At 42.1% G+C, this 20,819-nt stretch overlaps 1 protein-coding gene across 1 annotated transcript; it reads right to left on the bottom strand.

Annotated features, from left to right (window-relative positions):
• Positions 1–478: 478 nt before the first annotated feature.
• On the bottom strand, positions 479–20,642 carry LOC117477411 (alsin-like). The gene is given in 36 exon segments (XM_034124069.1): positions 479–2,874; positions 3,087–3,183; positions 3,444–3,593; positions 3,673–3,734; positions 4,482–4,539; positions 4,617–4,738; positions 4,740–4,794; positions 4,883–4,999; positions 5,524–5,681; positions 6,308–6,425; positions 6,521–6,685; positions 7,553–7,686; positions 7,915–7,992; positions 8,112–8,223; positions 8,354–8,518; positions 8,602–8,700; positions 8,792–8,857; positions 9,488–9,690; positions 9,825–9,891; positions 10,420–10,490; positions 12,077–12,100; positions 12,221–12,349; positions 12,439–12,570; positions 13,086–13,248; positions 13,359–13,424; positions 13,766–13,955; positions 14,043–14,214; positions 14,301–14,534; positions 14,621–14,698; positions 15,227–15,323; positions 15,591–15,765; positions 17,585–17,951; positions 18,060–18,952; positions 19,285–19,430; positions 20,120–20,167; positions 20,516–20,642. Coding segments are annotated over 35 exon segments (5,016 nt in total). The 5' UTR covers positions 20,134–20,167; positions 20,516–20,642; the 3' UTR covers positions 479–2,835.
• Between the last annotated feature and the right edge of the window lie 177 nt (positions 20,643–20,819).

Here is a 20,819-nt window from a genome sequence, read left to right as displayed (position 1 = left end):
CCTCTCTTCGCACACCACTACTGGAGCCCTGAAACTGACAAAATGTAGAAAAAGTTATTAGAAGAGTCAAATAATCTATAATATTAAAGCTAGTCAAAGAATAGTTAAAATAAATATATTTTGCAAATAGTCAATTCATAAAAATAGTTTAAAACATAATAAAATTACGTTATATTACGTCTGTCACCCACACTACATTTCCCATTTTCCTTATGTAACGAAAATAATTATAATAAGGAGAAATTATGAAGATATTTTGTGATATTCGCTGCAAAACATTTAGGAGGACTGCAAATAATTATCTATAATTGTTTAAACATTAAGCCAACAAAATAGTGGTAACAATTTGAGTTTACATTCAGAAAAAACTGTGAGAAGCAAAAACAATCATCAAGCTGGAAGCAGAAAAGGCTTAGCAACAATTCAATTTGGATTATTTTTGCATTACAATTTGTAGGAATAAAACGGTAAAAGCAGATTAGGTAGCAACATCCATCGAATAGTTTATTGCCCTCTGTAAGTATTTACAGGTACAATACATTGTAAAAGACAAACAAAGTGGGAGTCAGCCAGCTCAAACACAAAATGTCAACTAGTAAACACCAAAGTGAGAGAACAGTCATTTGAACACAGAATGAAGGAACATTAGACCTGTGCGCGGCATTTTGAAAAGTAAACATGTGTCGAGGACATGAACCCAACATGAGCTTATGAACAATAACCTTCAGTTTATATCGATAACCATTCAGAGCGGATTTAAAATAACACTTCATGTATTTGAGTCAGTTAACCGTTTTCCATAAACGTGCAGTTTTGTATGAGTAGTTTGGTTGAAAGTCAGTTTTTACGTCAATTGAAAATACAACTTTATCCTTCGACATTTAAAAAAGTCACACATTAACACTGAACTGAACAGGAAGTGTTGTCTCTCAGTTAAATAAAGATGTCTCTGGGTGACAGAATCATTTCACAATGGAGGCATTTTTGGAAAGGGAAAGTGTTGCATTTTGGGAATTAAATCCTTGAAGAAGATCGTCAGGCACAAACGGTCTCAGCAGAAAAAGAGCTCAAACCATGGAAGAGTCTTAATAATATCCTAACAGTTCGAAGCTCTGTCTTCAACATTCTATCAGTTTAACAGCCAAAGATGAACGTTTTTAGTTAAGGACATGCAGCTTTCAATTCAAATCATTTTTTCGCCCGCTTTCCGTAGATATTAATAATCCTGCGGGGAAAAGAGCAGCTTCACCTAAATGTATCCCTTCAAAACGAGGCTTCTGATCCGCGGGCTTTGCAATTGTTAAACCATGTGAGAAAACAAAAGCCATGATATTAAAAATGATGGCTGGGATCCCTCTGAATCCCCTCTTAAGCCCTTTCATAAACTCACATGTGTGACGCATATCACAAATAAGCGACATTGTCTGACAGTTAGAGCTGTAGTTTCCTGATTGATGTGCCAATTGTTCTCCCTGCCTGTAATGAACACTGTTACCGTCACAAACAGTTAATACACACTCTTCTGATTCATTTTAGGGCGATGAGTGTCTCCCAAAATATATTTTTCTCTTGGATTTTAGTGGGAATAAAGGGGATGTGAAGCGACCTGCAGTTTACTAATTCAACAACATTACAGGCATTGAGTGCATAAAACATGTTAGCATTCATTTATGTTAATTATGGCAACCCTGTTTCCAGCTTTCTGCTTTAAAAAGGATTATTTGGCTTCAGAAAAGGATGATTTTTGCTTCATATGAAAGGAACACTTACTTGTTAAAACTGAGAAACATATGCATGTTGCTTTAAGAATCACATGTGCCATATCTTCAACAAGTCCTGGTTGTGATTTATCTCGTAGAAACTGTCAGTGTTTGTGGCGATAAATGTTTGGGAAATCGGAGTCGCTGGTTGGCTACCAAAAAAAGGGACTTAAAGTCGGCTAATACAGCCACTAACTGTGTTTAACGCTATTCTGCTGCCACTTGGTGTAACAGGAGATGTCATTTTAGAATAATAGCCAAGCCAGTTTATGTTGATGATACAGTATCAAACAGATAAACCTCAGAGATACTTGTAAAGCATTTGTTAAACCATCAAGTTATCCTTGGGGTCTATTCTCTTGTAAAACGGTTTGAAAACACTTGAGATAAAGCATGAATCACATGTACGTCAGTTGGTGAAGTTTCTTTTGTGTTAGTGGAGGAAATTGAGCTAGCTGTAAACATATCGATGTCCCGGACACTTCGTAAAAAGTGTGTCAGTTCCTTAAAGTGTCGTGCTTTCAAGGTATTTATTCAGATAGTAACTGGCTGAAACACTGGAGGTTAAAAAGGAACGTTTTCTGTGCCATAAAGTGTTTGTTTCATGCTGAAAAATGTACGTATTTCACAGAAGAAAAATAGGTGCCATATCTCACAGTGTGCAGAGAAACTCAAGAGCCAACTTGGTCCATTGGCACTGAAAAGAAAAATCGTTCGAGCTTGAATTTCCTCCCAGGTAACTAACGTACCCTTCCTCAGGATTTCCCACAGGAAGTCAGTCGGACCGGTTTAAACTGGACGGCATGTAGTGGCTCAACACAGACAATATTCACATTTCCATGATCCATCAGAGGAGAAGAAGGGTAAATAATAAAAAAAAAAAGGAGACTGTGTGTGTTTGTGTGCCCGTCTCCATGACAGCAGCAGATGGAGCTGTGGGCAACCTGTTCATATGATCCTTCGCTTCCCATTGGTTGGTGCTCCGGTCCGTCATCCTGAAGCCTGGCTGATCCTGGCCCTCTGGTTGGCCGAGATTGTGGGTCGGGACAGCAGGAAGTTTACGCCCAATCATTTCTTAGGTGATCTTCTCATGCTGGATCTGGTAGTAACACGCCTGAAGGTGGAGAAGACACTTTTATTTAGTATAAGAGCCATTTCAAATATATATAATAACTACTGGGGTAGAGAAAACTCACATTTAAGAGAAAATAAACCTACAAATATTCTGTGAGATAATAAAGTCACTTATTACGAGAAGAGTGTGTGTGTGTGTGTGTGTGTGTGTGTGTGTGTGTGTGTGTGTGTGTGTGTGTGTGTGTGTGTTACCTTGAGTGTGGTAAACATGATACCGTGCTCTCCGTGCTGCACGCAGGGGTCCATCAGGTCTTCAATCAGGCTGACCTCTGACCCCAAATTTCGGATTCTTAGGACAAAACATTATAAATTTCATAAGATTCAAGAACTTTAAAACTGCTTTTTTTGGAACTACACTAAACAGCTCAGTAGCAATATAGATACAGTATATATAAAAAGTAGCAGATTATTAATTGTTTGGTAAAAGCCTGTGTGTTTTCTTTCACTATCAACATTGACTCTTGGCCTACAATAAAACAAATCTCTCTGTTGTCTCATCATCATATTATTTGTGTATTAGTGTGTGATTGGGTTTGGTTTGGCGCTGACCTGGCACGCAGCACCACGTAGAGGAAGACGGGGAAAAGGTCGTCCATGGACCACAGGAAGTCCTGCTTCAGCAGCGACTGCACGGCCTGAGTGATCTCCTCGAAGGTGAGCTGGATCACCTGCAGCTTGTCTGACGGGGTGAAGGTTGTGCTGCAAACAAACAAGAAATATAGATTTTAAAAACAGCTCTTTAGATGTGATTTTAACTCGTTTTAAAGTTGTTCCGTACCTGATCTGTTGTAGTGTTTCCACTGCCGAGGCGAAGCAGGCGTCCTTAGTGCTGGACAGGACCTGAAGACCAGAAGACACACCTTTTATTCACGGTGGAAAAACTGTTACTAAAATACTGTATACAAGGTTTCTACAGCTGAGGGCAGGTTTAATTAAGTATTTTTAAATGCCACTCAGACCTACTTTTATTTTGTTTCAAAGGTTTCCGTTATCCAGCTCTGTGTCCATTTTAAACAAATTGCTTTAACCCATTTTTTTGTATTCGTCAATGCAAAGTCAGAAGAAAAATAAATAATAAAATGCTACTTCCTATTATTTCTTAGCATTTGTATGGCCGTCTCTTTTAAATTGAATGTCTTAAACTCTTTTAATAATAAATAATAATAAGCGCTTTTCCTAATGCTCAAAGATACTTTTTTGAGGATCCGTGGGAACCCTGGTATGAGCTAGGTATTCAAACTACTGTAGATGCAAAGTGACTTTTGATTTGAAATGAACAATTATTATTTTAGTGATTAATCTGCAAATGTTATTCTAGATTAATGGATTATCTGTTCAGTCTATAAAATGTAAAGAAATTGTGAAAAAGGGCTCAACATAAAAAAAAAAAAATTGCTTGATTACTTCCCAACTAACATTTCAGAGATGTAAAATACTCTCTTTACTTTCAAAATGACTTTAAAATATTCCTAATAAAGAAGCTGGAACCAGAGATATATTGAAATGCTCGATCAAATGTGTGACTGTAAATAAAAACTACCTTTTTTTCTTTATCTTAAGGTAAAAGTAAAGCAACTTGAACCATACCTGCTGCTTCTCTGCCAGTTCAGACATGGATGTGGGAATGGAAACCGGCCAGAACTTCCTGCGGACAGGAAGTCATTGTTTAGGATTTACATGCATATCACTCTTTATTGTATGTTTATCCAGATTGTGACGTACTGCTGGACCCCGAGGAAGGCGAGCAGGGCGAGGTCGGGCTGCTTGTTGAGGCGGAGCACACACTCCCAGTACACGTCGTCCTCTTTCTCCTTGTCCAGAGCGTAGAGGGTGAAGAGGGGGGGGGTAGAGGCGAGGAAGCAGGACGGGGAGCAGTAGAGCCGAGCTGCTCACCACACGGCTGAGGAGGAAACACACAGGAGGGTTCAACAGAGTCCTTAAAGAGGCATACACCCTGAAATAAGGCCTGTGGTTTGCCCCGTCCTTACCCAGGTTTAGGTGACTCTAGATGGGCATCGCTGGAGCCCGGCTCCCTCTTGTCCTGGAGGTTGGTGGTCGGCTCTGGAATTAGACCGCCCTCTTCTGGCAGGTCTGGGAATAAAAACCTGCAGAGCACACATAAGCACACTTAAACCTATCCTGGTAAAATAAAGGTCAAATTAAAAAGTAAAATAAAATACAACATGTATATTTTAAACGCAAAATCGGTCATTTTCCAGCACTACAAGTCATTCAAAAAACAATATGATAAGATAGATCCTTCCACCGGTTATAAATATAGTGTGAAAAAATGACTAAGATATAGAAATTGTGTGGAAGAAATGTGGTTTGAAAGCGGGAAAAAAATAATTTATGACAGCTTTTGGCAAAAAAAACACGACACTGGCATTTGCGCAAAGGAGATATAAATAATGCAATTTTAGGAGACCTAATAATTCACCTGATTAGAATAAAAAGTGTCTTTGGGTTGGAACAGGGTTTGTAAAGTTCACAACTCAACAAAATAGGTCTGTTTTCTACACATTTTAATGCTCAAGTGTTAAATATTATACCTTTAAATGATATCCATTTTGAACAATCATTTGAATCGGGGCTATTTGCAGTAGCTTGCTGACTGAATGTTAGTTACCTGACGATGAGGAAGATGCGGTTGAGGTATGACTTGATCTCGTTGACCGCCTGAGGCAGCAGCCGACGATTGGCTCCCACGCCCACGTAGGTCATCCTGTACACCGCCACCAGGGTCTCCAGCAGCCGGCCCAGCGAGTGGAGGGGGGTGTCACACGCCTGGAGGAAGTGGAGGGATATTACTGTTACTAGACAAAATGATTTCACTGCTAAATCTGTGGAGTGGGGTACAGTTACTCCATTTGATGATTTCATTTCATGGTGAAAACATCAGCATCACATTTAGATCATGATGTCTAATATTTCCTTCACATGTACAAACTGTTTAAAAATATTGTATTCTTGTTTTTCTCAGTGTGGTTTTTTAAAAGTATTTCTTACTTTTAATTTGATTGTTGTTTACAGATTGGTTGTTTTCCGTTTGTCTTGGTAGTTTTTTTTTTTTTCCTAGAGTACACTGGCTTTTCACCTCTCCTGTCACATTTATTTTGATTTTATTATGTGGATTTTATTTAGTGTTATGTGTGTGCAAATAAAAGCAAAATGGATCATTTGAGCAAGAGAATGCAAGCTTTGTTTTATTTTGTTTATATCCAGGACTTTAGAGGTTGAAGAAGAAGACAGATCCTTCATTCAAGTAAAATCAGCAATTTCATAATGTAATGGAATATATCCCATAAGCATTACATGTTTTATTGAAGTATATGGAAGTTAGTATCATAAGCAAAATATCCCATTAGAAAGAAATGTGTTTGACAGATCAGTTTGCACACAGTTGGGCTCACCTTGATGAGGTAGAGTCGGATGATGTGATATCTCTCCATGGTGATTGGTCCTTCGTGCTGCGGGATCACCTCCAGACTCTCCAGGGTCCTGCTGTGACTTCGAGACAACGCTTCCGGACTGCAACACACAAAAAATATACATCACCCCCTGAAATAAAACGTGTTTTTCCCTGGTAAAATGAAACTAAATGTCAGGAGTGTGTGTGTGTGTACCTGTCCTGGATGAGTCTCCGGCTGGTTGTGAGGGCCATGGCGATGTTCTCCCAGGCCCTCCAGTTCTCTCCTTGGCCTGGGGTCTCACAGCCCAGCTCACTCCAGCACTCCTCGAACACCGCCTGCCACTTGTCCTCCGCGCACACACACAGACGCCCCAGCTTCCTGCCACACACACACACACACACACACACACACACACACACACACACACACACACACACACACACACACACACACACACACACACACACACACACACACACACACACACACACACACACACACACACACACACACACACACACACACACACACACACACACACACACACACACACACACACACACACACACACACACACACACACACACACACACACACACACACACACACACACACACACACACACACACACACACACACACACACACACACACACACACACACACACACACACACACACACACACACACACACACACACACACACACACACACACACACACACCACACACACACATTATGAAAAACTCCCTTTTCCATGTCTTTTATACATAAAAATGTGTGTTAAGAGAATCTGAAAGTGTCTCTTTTTGTCCTGATCCATCTAAAATTAGCTGATCAGATTTTGGCCACTTTGTGATGTCATAATGTTTTTTTGGGTTGTGCACCCATTAGCCAATAAACAACCAAGGTAACCCCCTCCCACCTTATCACCTGAATCTCCTCCTAGAGCCACATTTTGTTTTTTCAACCAATCACTTCTCAGAGGGGCGTGGCCAGCAGCCGCTCATTAGCATTTAAAGCTACAGACACAGAATCAGCACTTTTGGAACAGGGATGAAACAGAGGGGTTTATGGGATGCTACAATGATCTGTTTCAGCCAAACACTTCAGAGACAGGTTCTGTATATATATATATATATATATATGAGACCTATAATATATTGTTTAAAACAGTATAATAGGGGACCTTTAATCATGATTAAATGCAATTTTTCTGCACATTCTAGATTCTGTGTGAGCTTACACGTCGCGGGTCTTGTCCTTGTCCGTGTCGAACAGGTGCGGTTTGAAGTAGGAGCCCGTCACTTTGAGGCCAGAGCCCCATTCCCCGTTAAAGGAGCCCTCCAGGTAATCAGCGTTTGGCATGGTGAGCACACCCTGAGAGGAGAGACAATTAGAACATTTAACTACCCTGATACACATTACTACTATTTCTTTATATGTTTTTGGTTCCTTCAATTGTGTTATTCCCCTGCTATTTATTTTAATTATTTGTATTATTAACTTGGGATCCAAAATGTTTTTAAGAAAAAGTGATTTAAAAAAAAACAAAACATGCTAATGGTTAAATATACACACTATATTGACATCGTGTTCATTTGTCACCTTTCCGTTGAGGGTCCAGTCATCAGAGAATTCCCCCTCGTATGTGGTGTCGTCCTCGGACAGCAGGATTCCGGTGCCCTAAAACAGAAAAAACAGAAGGAATTACAAAAAAAAAAATATATATAAAATAGCTACATTAGCGTTGGTCTCTTAAACTGCCAAGCACAATATGTGACTGAAATCACAGAGGAGCTCACCATCATCTTATTTTCTTTGAAAGCTCCTTCGTAATAAAGTCCAAACTGAGTGACCACGACCCCGTTGCCCTGCCGCTGGTGATCCTGCCACATGCCCATGTACTTCTCTCCTCTGGGAAAAAACAGACAAATGTAAAAAACCAAGATAAAGCTGAACATCTTAAATTAAACACAGTTGTATAAGCTTGTCAGAGCTGGTCATTTATCCACATTTCTAACATAAAACGGACTGATGAGCGTACTTTGTGATATCATCAAAGACTCCGTATCCGGTCTTCTTGTCCTGCAGCCACTGCCCGATGAAGACGCTGGGGGAGGAGGTGTTGAGCTTCCCGCTGCGCAGCATGCCGTGTCCGTGTCGCATGCTGTCCTGGAAGCAGCCGTCGTAGACCTCGCCGCTGGCATAGCTGCAAACACAGGGGGGGTTTATTATCTTATGTTTGTTATCCTCAATGAGAGTTTCTACCTCACCATTTCGAGGCACACTCACCTGTACGTCCCGAGGCCGTGCATCTTGCCGTCTTTCCAGTGACCTTGGTATTGATCGTTCTTGTTGAGCGTCTTGTTGGTAGCCACAAATTCACCAAAGCTACAAAAAAAAACACAAATAGGCATTAGGAAACAGGAGCTAAAAACCACCTGGCTCATGTAAGAATGAGACACACACATTATGCACTCACCCATCTTCCAGTCCGTTCTTAAACGTCCCTGTGTAAATTCTCCCATCAGGCCATTTTAACACGCCACTGAAAAACATCCAAATCATTACTACACATCAAGATCACTAATCATCCCTTGAGAAGCTGCATGTTTTTTTGTTGCATTTGACTTTATGCAGTGTCAGATGACAAGATCAATTATATTTGTTACCTCATGAGACAAACATGTCCCTTTGCTAAAACAGCTATAAAATGACCCTATAAATTAATAATATTATCCACATGTTTAATCATTTAAAAACCGAAATGAGTCCTGATGATCCCGACCAAATATCCATTCATATTCTGATTGATTTTCCCTTCAAATGCCAGTAATATCCCCCCAAAAAACACAAAAATAGCATGTATAGTCAATAGTAAAAGGTACAAATTGAAGCCATGGCTTTTGATGTAAAGCATGATATAATAAAATGCATGATTTTCTGCTGTAATGTCCATGGGATTAAAAAAAAAAACGTGTTTTAATGGGTTAAAAATTGCTGCAAAAGATTTTATACTTTTTAGGCACTGAGGTTTAACTTCCAAAAAACCTCACTTTAATGTACTTCAGATGCATTACAACAGCCAATACTATGAAAAACGTAAAAGCCAGAAATGTTTCCAGTTAGGCACAAGGATACAAATATTTGACCCATATGCAGACGTGTAGTGTCCCACCTGCCGTTGGGCTTCCCTGAGAGCCAGTGCCCTTCATACTTGGCCTCTTTCAGCCGCCCCTCCTTATAGAAGGTGTAGGAGGCGGTCCTGGAGACGGGGGGCTCCGTCTTCTGACTGGACCCGGAGCCGATGGAGGCGGTGTCCTGCCCCGCCCCGCCCAGCGCCTGCTCCACCGCCTGGTTGATGGAGCGGAGCCACTTGGCCTGGGAACGGATATAGCACAGTTTTTAAGGAGTGGTACAGGTTATATGGAGAATGGAGACAGGGTTACACGTAGAAATCATTTTATAATGACCAAAGGAGAGAGTCTGTAAATCAGTAACTTTGAAGGATTCACCTTCTCCGTGGGAGAGGACGCGAGCAGGGCAAACGTCTCCTCTGGTGTGATCAACTTTAACCCATACCTGCACGCGCACACACACACACACACACACACACACACACACACACACACACACACACACACACACACACACCACACACACACACACACACACACACACACACACACACACACACACACCACACACACACACACACACACACACACACACACACACACACACACACACACACACACACACACACACACACACACACACACACACACACACACACACACACACACACACCACACACACACACACACACACACACACACACACACACACACACACACACACACACACACACACACACACACACACACACACACACACACACACACATTTAATGACCTTTATCATAATTATAAGTGAATATCTTTGTGTTTTGTACCGACAAAACAAGACATATACAACCTTGATATGTAAAGATGAAGTTAGACTAAGTACATGTGCATCTCATAGGTTTCAAAACGTTTTAAGATCTGGTATTCCTGATGGTATTTGTCAGTTCAACACAAAAAACAATAATCTATTAATCAGACTCACAGGCCGCTGTTCTCCTCTGGGATGGGCTCCACCCAAAGTGTGGCCAAGGGGAAGACATGATGGGTGGAGAACTGGAGGAGGAACAGGCGTGGAGAATGAGGGAAAGGATGAGGAAAGAGGGGAGAAGTAGGTGTTAAGAAAGGGAAATAAACATCATTAATATTTGTAATGAATAAGACCACATTGAAAGACATACATGTGTATTGACCTTACACACAACCGAGTAGTTAACTTCAGCCTTCTCCATAAGCATGTCATAATTGAGAGGAAAAAATGTCTAAGGAAATTGACTGAAATATATTTAAATTTAGCAAAAATACCTCTTCTACCTAAAGAACATTTACCAGAAATAACATAACATTAATAATAGTTAGTATTTAATTTGTATACCTTATAGACCAAGGGAAGACAGATTTAACGGGGAAGAAAAGGTATTTAATTAAAAGAAAAGTAAAAAGTACAATAAACAAAAAGTAAGGAATTCATTTCATACAATAAATAATACAACAAAACACCTAATTATACTTTTGGAGAATAACATCATGTATTTGAAGCATGCAAGACAACATGTGTAGTATTATGCATTCATGCAACTCTTTCACTGCAACACCATCACAAGACACGCAGAACAATCACAGTCCACAGCCACTTCTTTCTCAGCTTCAATTGTACAACCTGCTTCAGGAATTTGAAGTTAACATTTTGGTTTTCACCTTCAGAGGATTTGATTTTTACAGACGTTTCTTTTGTCAAACAATGAGTCACACAGTCAAAAAGTATTGGGACAACCACAGGAGGGGAAGACAAAGAGGGGGGATGCAAATGGGAAGAGAGAAACCCAGAAAAAACAGACAAACAGGGAGAAGAGGGAAGGAAACTGCTTTGGAGAAATGAACCAGTAACTGTAGGTCAACCGTTATATAACAGCAGTAAAACAGGAATGTAGTACTTTTTAACAGTTTAAGATTCCCAGCTGGATTGGTTGCAATGAGGCAACAGAAGAGCAACACATAATGTATGAGAATAAAACGAAATGGTTTTGTTCATTTGTCCATGCAGGTAGAGAGCAGACGGAGGAGGAAGGTGGGGATAGGGCTGCGTATCAGCGGACATTTTGAATCAGTACTTTGGTTGTTATCTCCTATTTCTTACAGTCAGTATTAGAGGGGAAATATTTGCAGCGATTCATATATTTTTGAAGATTCATATAGCATGAGAGCACTGGATTCAGGGTATCCTTAATTTGTAAGTTATTTCATTTGATGGATAAGCCAGAAAACAAACAGAAAAAAAAAACGTAATGTTATAAATATAGATTTTCCAGAGTATGTAATATAACATCAGTTAATGTATGGACATTAAAAGTAAACTGGGGATACAAATAAAGTTTCAAACATCTATCTAACAACACTTGTGTCCAATTATTTAAACAAAGAAATGTGTTTTAGCGATGGTCCACAACCTCATTCATATATTTGGTGCCAAATGAACGCTCAGATGTTTTATGTGTGTGTGTTTGTCATGTGTTTTAGGGCTGAATCCTATGACACAGAGCCCTGAGCCCTGAGCCCTTCACACACACACAGAAGAAAAGGGTACAGGGGGGGGGGGGGGTAAAGGTCGCTGAGCTGACATTTGCTTCTGGCTGCATACTTACGAGATTTTTACAAGGTGACACGCCCTGACAGCACGGAGGCAAGCACACACAAACGCTTAAAACACACCGAGTTACAGAGCCCAAAGGTGACGGCTTCAAACAGGTAAAAGGACATGATGGAAAGTGTGTGTGTGTGTAGCTCACCTGCGCGTGGACCAGAGCGTCATTGAAGACGATGAACCAGTTGACGGAGAACCTGCCGGCGTTCTGCAGCGTCAGCGCTTTGTTGCTGCTCTCGCAGATGAGCCGGCGATAAGGCTTCCTCAGAGAGTCCTGTCGGAAAAAAAACGTTCAGCAAAACGTGACATCATGTGACCCTTCCAGGACTCATTGTGAAGGACACACACACTCTGGGAGTTTACCGTCATTTTGCCGGGGAAGCTCTTCCAGAAGTGGAAGGTGTATTCGGCGTCCTTCCTCTTCCTCTTCAGTTTAAGAGCTAAGGCTTCAAATTTGGAGCAGCTGTCCTGCAGCCTCTGGTAGTCATCGGAGCTCTGAACGAACACACACAAACACACAGAAATATTGAATGTAGAATGTGCTAAAAAGAGTCAGATTCTGGTGATTTTACTAATACAAATATACGCACATTTACAAAGATTTGAGCTCAAAATCTCAACATTTTGAAAGCATTTAAGATGAATTATTTTAAATTATTTCCAACTCATTAACCTGTTTTTTAAAATAATCTAGAGAGCTTGTTGTGAGTTGTATGTCTACTACAGTAGGAACTATTTTCTTTCTACCAAACTAGTAGCATGGATTAAAAAGTAGCACTATAGGTAAGAGAAACAATTTATGCAATTATGATTTTGGGGTGAACTGTCCCTTTAAATGTAGGAAAGAAAAACACTAAGGATAGATATAGATAGATAAATGCTTGCAAATAATCTTCAAATCAAAAACATATATCTTCCATCAGTGGTCAATTATAGTCAAATAACATTTCAAACATTATAGGCATACCAACAGAAGTAAAGCATGTTGTCGTTGTGTTTGTCTGACCCACCACTTCAAAGCAGGTTGCCAGTTTGAGCAGCAGGCGGCCGTACTCGTGCATGTGGCGAGTTGGGAGGTAGAAGAGCGCCCCCAGCAGGTCGGCCACGGTGGGGGTCTCCTCGCTGCATTCAGACAGCTTCTTCAGCAGCTCGGGACTCTTCCCAAAGAAGTCTCTACAAAGGAAATCAGCAAGAGTTAGTGTTGATCATGTGATTTACTCAGCATTTACTGTCATATTTGTGTGTGTGTGTGTGTGTGTGTGTGTGTGTGTGTGTGTACTCACATTGAGGGTTTGGTCAGGGTCTGGAAACCCCCCATCACTTGCAAGTTGCCCACAGCGCTGCAGTACCTTTCATTTTAGAGACAATATTAATTTTAAAATAACTTTTTAACTGTTTACAAAGTGCTTCACAAAGATATGAAAAATGAAAACTAACAAGTCATAAATAAAGCAATGAATAAAAAAAGCCTAGGTTAGAAAAAGGAAATTAAATTAAAGTAAATCAGGGAAGGCTCTTTGAAACACGTATGTTTTGGAAAGGCACTCAAATGGAAGAAATATGTTGTTTTTGAACGTTTTATACCACTTGACTGTGTTCATATGCAGTAGAAAGAACAAGAAAAGCCCTGAAAAGGTGTTATTTTTGCTTGATATGTGACCTTCAAATGTCTCTATTTTTTAAAGCTTACTCGCTGTAAGAGTCGAGGAAGATGTCGGCGTGTTCGAGGACGAGGAGGCTCTTGACGTCACGGACACGCCGCAGGTTCCCAGTGAGGCTGGCGGCGTGCTGTCCGGTCAGGTGACACAGGAGACTGAACCTACCCGCCACCGTCTGCAGCAGCCCGAGGACCACCGGACCCAGGGCCGAGCTCAGGGACTCTGGAGGAAGACAGGCAAGGAAATATATTTACCCAAAGAGATTGAGAAATATGGTTATAGGCGTTTTTTTCTGTGTTCTTCTAGTACCTAGCTCCAGCAGGGGGCGTATTATCTGCGTCTTGATGTTGCTCAGCTTGCAGTAGAACTTCCTCTCGGCGGCGGCGAGCTCGTGGAGGCTGGCGATGAAGCCCATCACGTTCCTGTCCAGCAGCACCACGCAGCGCTGGCCGCCGGCAAACACGTTGCTCACATAGCCGAGCTGCAAACACGAGAGAGACACTTTCACATCAAGTGATTGTTTGTTTTGCATTTATTATTTTTTAATTCCAGTAACGTTGTGCTTACGTCAATGCAGAAAGGGAGCAGTACAGGCTGCCGGGTGTAGCCCCCCGCCCTCTGCTCCTCCTCCCCCCCCTCCTCCTCCTGTTGACCCTGCTCCTTGGCGTGGCTCTCCTCCACCCCCTCCGTCACCTGCTGCCCACTGTAGTAGATGATTGGCCGGTAGCAGTCTCCGTCTGCGAGCAGCAGGGTGTGTTTCTCTCCGGCGCTCACGTCCCAGACCCGGATCCCCTCTGATAGCTGTGGGGGGGGGGGAGAGATTAAAGTGTATGCATTTATCTGTGTCTTTCTGTGTGTTTGTAATGGAAAGGAAGTTTGTTTCTGACCTTTGCGAGTCGGGGGACGGTGCTGGGTGACTCCGTGTGTCCCAGCTGACCACAAGTGTTACTTCCCCAGGAAAACACCTAAAAGATTTGGCAAGAATGAAGCATACTTTATTTGTATACTGAGGTGAGTCAGTTCAAAGTGTTTAAAGGTTAACTACAAGCTGAAAATAAGAAGGAGGAATAAGTGTGGACTGTAGAAAAAAACCCAGCAAAAACAAATCATCAATTTGAGACCAATGCACAACAAACCATGAAATGATCAAAATGATTTAAAACAGGATTAAAAGATATAACACAAAATATAATAAAAATAATGACAAAAAGAAGTAATTCATTATTTTTTAATTTAAATTGTAAAATATTTTTAAGAAATGCACCATGAATACAAATAATAAAACAATAGAAAATCATATTTATTTTAAATAATTATTATTTAAAGACCTTCAGCAAATCTCAGATATACACATGGATTAAAGAAAATATATTATGATCATTACATTTTCAAAGGAAAAAATGGTTCTTTGCAGACTGGTAAGTAAGACAACAAATCATTGAATTTTTTTTTTTTTTTTTTTTTTTTTTTTTAAATCGAGGTGCCTGGCTCACCTGAGACTGAGCAGTGAGAGCGAGGGAATGGTGAGCGCCGGCCTCCACCCGCACCACCTCCTTACTGTTCAGACTCTTGATGCACAGAGGCTGTAACCTGCACACAGACACAGACACACAGACACTGCTGTCAGAAACGTTCAATAAACACTAAAATACATGTCATTTCGGCTTTATTGACACTGACATAACAACAACAATGAAAACTGTGTAATATATGTTTTCATATATATTTAAGAAGCAATATAAGACAAGCACACATTTCAGGTGTGGCCCATATTCCATTATACTTTTAGAATTTGCAGTTTGGACACTCCTGATATAGGATAGTCCTTTTTTGCAGTGACAAGAGACTTCCTCCAACCTGGCCAGATTGTCTCCATGCCCCAGCTGTCCGTCCTCGCCCTGGCCCCAGCTCCACACCTCCGTCTGCAGGGTGGGGAACACCTCCTGGGCCTCAGGGAACGCCCCCCCCAGAGGGGTGAGGTCCACTGCACGCATCCTGGGGCGTCCGGCTCTCCTCAGCAGCCGCGGGGACACTGTGAGCGCACAATAATTAATTAAATGCAGTTTATTACAAACTTTTCAATTCAATAGTTTTCTTTGTTTTTGATGAACAGGAATGGAATTAAAAATTGTAATTGGAAAGTTGTAAATGTAGTGAAGTAAAAAGTACAATATATGCATCTGAGAAACAGAGAATTTGAAGTATAAAAGGAGCATAAAAGAGAAATACTCTCCGATTGAATGTAAATATGATGATGACAGAAACTTCACTGGATTCATCTCAGGTGCAAAGTTCAGAAGAAATCAATATGTGTTCAAAACCAAAACATAGCTGCACAGAAACATCAGTGACGCTCAGTGAACAAGGTCACACCAAAGGTCAAACAGCAGACACACAGTGAGAGGCAGCCTGCAGAACAAACACTGATGCATGATTGAAACTACAGTGTTTATCCAGGCTGTCATTTAATTCCTGGATGTGAGGATATTCGTTGCCATGTCTCTGCATCTTTTTATGTTTTTATTTTAACTTTAGAGTCTTCAGGATTTGTCAGAAAATGTCCTTGTTAAATTTGATCTTTTATCCTTAAACACTGACTTGAATATATCCCAGCCCAACACAGATGATGAAATCTACAGCAAAGATCTAGTCTTTCTATGAGGAGCAGAGATATGATGACTAAGGGGTCACAGAAAGCTTTTCCCCCAATGCACCTGTTCTCTCTTTCTATCACCCCTAACACTTTCAATCTGCTCAATCCTCCAACCTTTCCTTGATCATTGAAAATCCCTAAATATCAATCTGCATTTCCTCAGTGTTTTAATCCCACAAAGGAGACCATTCAGACCCCCGCTGAGTCTGGACTCACAATGAGACGCAGGACACAAAGATTCAGTCCTGGGTCACAACTTTGCACCTTTGATGGAGCACCGTAAATATAGCATTTTGTCCATTTAGCCCTCAGTTAATCAATATTCACAAATAATCATTAGCCACACGGAAGACAGGGACTATGTACGGGGGTATTATTTTACACTATAACTACAAGTGAAATTGAAATAAGCAGTAAACTAGATTTTTATAAACTGAAATACTACAATTAATTGTATTTATTAAAACAACTAACATAAACAAAACCCAGTTACAAACGAATAAAGCCATTGTTTTTAACCCTTTAAAAGTGTTTCACTATAATATATGACTGCAGGAAAAATATATAAAGAATGAAACTTAACTACAAATCAAATCTGAAACTAAACCAGAACAAAAAGTGAAAGTAAACCTTTCTGAAAAACTGAAACTTAACTAAACATACAAAAAGTGAAACTAAATAAGAACTACATTAACCTGAAACTAAACGACGAACACTATCAATCACATTAAAAATGATCTGAATAATTCTAAAGTCAAATAATAACTTATAGAACATTCAAATCTATAATACCCTTTCTCAGTATAAGGCAGTAGGTGTAGCATTAATTACAATAACTGAAGAAGTTATTAAAACTACAGAGATGGCCTTCAGGAAGAAATGGGTACTTTCTACGACATCTTGTTTTAAAAGTAGATATAAATGACATACAAAGAACACAAAAAGACTCGACTGCGCACAAGGTGTGACACTAGACAAGCCTCACACACACACACACACACACACACACACACACACACACACACACACACACACACACACACACACACACACACACACACACACACACACACACACACACACACACACACACACACACACACACACACACACACACACACACACACACACACACACACACACACACACACACACACACACACACACACACACACACACACACACACACAGTACTTACGCAGCAGGGTATAGGAGTTGGATAAGACGTGAACAGCGTATCTACCCTGAGAGAGGAGTCCCGGCAGAGAGAGGCGGCGCCGCAGACCCTCCGCCTCCTCCTCGCGGATGTCCCCGGTGCTGGAGCTCTTCTTGGCCTGGGTGGAGTCTTCGAGGCGGACGCGCTCCGCGGTGGTGTCGCCCACCAAGACCCCCGTTATCCCTGCGGGGACGCCGGACCTCGCCACTCCTGAGGGGAGGTAGGTCATCATCTTCTTCAGCGACAGGGCCTCGTAGGTGGAGGCGACCCGCTCCCCCACTGCGGAGGCGCAGGAGGCCACCAGGCTGTTGAGGGTGGAGCTTGAGGGGGTCAGAGCCCCTGCTGAGGGCTGGAAGACAGACACAGAGCAAATGGTAATATAAGAGATTCACAATTATTGATTAAGCTAACAATGATGTTCTTTTTTCCCTACAGAGTGCGCTCCTCCAGCTGTTACCTTGGTGACCTGCTCGGCCTCCGTCAGCTTCTTCAGGTATTCTTTGACGGCCTGCTCATCTGGATACGGTGAACTCTTGACCCCCGAAACACCTCCTTCTTTAGATTCAGCCGAGGGGTCAGAGCCTGAGGCTGGGGGTCCTCCATTTGCGAGCGCTGACTCCTGTCCTTTCTCCGAGTCCTGAGCGGGGTCAGAGAAGGGGTCAGGGGTGGAGGTGTGTGAGGGGAGGGGGGGCTCTGTTTTGAGCCCTTGTGTAAGAGCAGGGGCCTCGTCCTCCGTCAGCTCCACCCTGAGGGGGCAGTAGTGCCCGTCAGAGATGATGACGTGGTCCTCCTTGTCCGTCATGGTGTACAGCAGCTGGTGACACTGTCTGCATTTGTCCACAGGGGGCCGGTGGAGGTCCTGGGGGCCCAGGCAGCGCACCAGAGCCAGGCTGTGCGAGGCCCCGCAGGCCACCTGTAACACACACCTCCCCGCAAAGTGCTCCACCTTCTGGGGTTTCCAGACGGGGAAGACGGAGACGTTGAGGCCCAGCTGAGAGCCGCTGCCCCAGGCCCACACCTCCCGCTGCGCCGACAGAGCCAGGGTGTGCCCCCCGCCGCAGGCCAGCTCCAGCACCGGGACCGTTTGCGGGGGGGCGTTGTCGGAGTCCAGCAGAGCGACCGGAGTGGGGTTGGGGACGCTGTTGAGGCCCGAGAGCCCGCACTGTCCCGAGCTGTTGTCCCCCCACATGTGGACCCCCCCGTCCTCCGTCACCGCCCCGCTGTGGAAGCTTCCGGCTGCGACGCTGACCACCCGCTGCCCGCTGAGCGCCCCCTCCAGGGTGGGCTTCGACGGCTCCGACACCTGACTCTGCTTCCATGGTAACTCCCCAAAACTGTACACCTGCCCTCCTGAATTTGGAGCAACAACAGCAACAAAATCAAAAGATGATAATGGAGGTTTTCTTATGAAACGTTTTAGAAAAGCAGATATTTAGAGGAAGCTATTATGTCATGAACATCGTCCTGGATCCTATATTATATTCATTTGTATAACACTGTTGTTAATATTTGTTGATTTGTACAAAATGTAAAGCTCCATTAGACAAATGTGTATACGACTTTGTTTGCAATTTGAAAAAAGGACATTTAAATACCAGACCAAAGAACAAGGATTTATCTTGACTTAATAGAGCCAAAACATTTGAAAAACATGTCAATGCAACTACTCTAAAAAACGTTACCTTCAACCAGCAGAACGCCATGCCGTGTTCCCAGGGCGACCTGAAGGACCGGCCCAGGGAGGAGCAGCCTTTCTGGGGTGACACTGCAGGAGTAGCCCTTCCAGGTATGGAGCAGGCCTCGCTCTCCACCACCGTCATCCTCGGAGCTGAGAGAGACAACAACAACAAACAGAATTAGTCAAATAGAAATAAAATAGAAAGCCTTTATGGTCATTGAATAGGATATTAAAAAAAAGTAGTGTACTCCTGATCAGTGCGGGGCATATAAAAGTCCAGAATACCGCAAAAGCAAAGAAACAAACCCAGACGCAGAGTAAATATAATGTAATATTGCAATATAAGAAGAGTAAACTATTGCACTTCAGATAATGTACTTTTTGCACTAGCATAAACATACTAAATAGGCAATATAACATGTACTTTTACACCATGAAAAGTAGAGTTGGAAATCACTCATTGGAAAATATAGCATGTCAACCAGATTTGTAATGAACCATCAGGTGCCAAAATGATGGAGGATCCTCCCAAACGATTTGCTCATCTTTTGTAAACTGTATGAAAGGTACCCCTAAGGGCTGCTAACAGAAATGTCATGAGAACATAATGTCCTTCATTCAGCAAACCAGACAGCAAATACAGTATTGGGTCAGACACGAGTGAAAGTACATAAAGCAGAACTCAGTCCCCTCTCCTGTGCAGCATCTGAACAACAGATGTGTTGTGGGGGAAAGCAGAAGTGTGCTCCTGTAGGCGGCATCACATGGGGGTCACACCAAGCCTGCCAGCAACAACATGTGTCGAGCAGAATAATCCTTTCTTAGAGACACAGACATACCTCTTCCTCTCCATCAGGGGGTTTATGTCTCCATCTTTGACGCTGGTGCTGTCGAACAAAACACACACCATTAGCGGGAAACCGTCATGCTAGCTTTAACGTTGCTGTCAATGCATTAACAAGTCAGTTTTCCTTTCCTTTTGAAGGAGAAAACAACAACAAAATGAGTCCAAATGAAAGCAGTAATGGTTTCCTTTTCAAGTGTTTTAAAATACTTGTACATGCTTCATTTACTCCCAAATGATAACATCCATTTTTTGCTACCTGTGGCAGGTGTCACCATCTGTCACTAGCTGTTGTTAGCTAGATAACTGTCAATCCTGCTAGCTAAAGATAAGCTAATCAGTTTAGCTAACTAGCCAAACCTCTAGCTAACCACAGGTGTATCTTTCTTACCAGCTGCCTTCACACAGCTCTCCTTTATGTGCTCGGTCGGACAGGAGAGAAAAACACACGTCTGTTATTAAGTTGTTTAGCAGCTAACCGCCGCTGCTTGTTGTTCATCTCTGTAATGTTGACACTGCCAAAGATCGTCTGTTAACAGAAAATCACGCTCACAATGGTCGTTCTTTCGGTTTCAAGCTATTACAGCCGTACACCAAAACAGCAGCAGAGTGAGACCTCTTTATATTTATCTACTCTTGGATTTTTTTTCTTCTATGGCCTTAAAGCCGCTAGCTGGAGTTACTCACTGACCCCA

Source organism: Trematomus bernacchii, unplaced genomic scaffold (genome assembly GCF_902827165.1).
Source record: "Trematomus bernacchii unplaced genomic scaffold, fTreBer1.1, whole genome shotgun sequence".
In the NCBI taxonomy this organism is placed as follows: domain Eukaryota; kingdom Metazoa; phylum Chordata; class Actinopteri; order Perciformes; family Nototheniidae; genus Trematomus; species Trematomus bernacchii.
The sequence above is the reverse complement of the archived record's forward strand: the minus strand, read 5'-3'. Positions and strand labels throughout refer to the sequence as shown.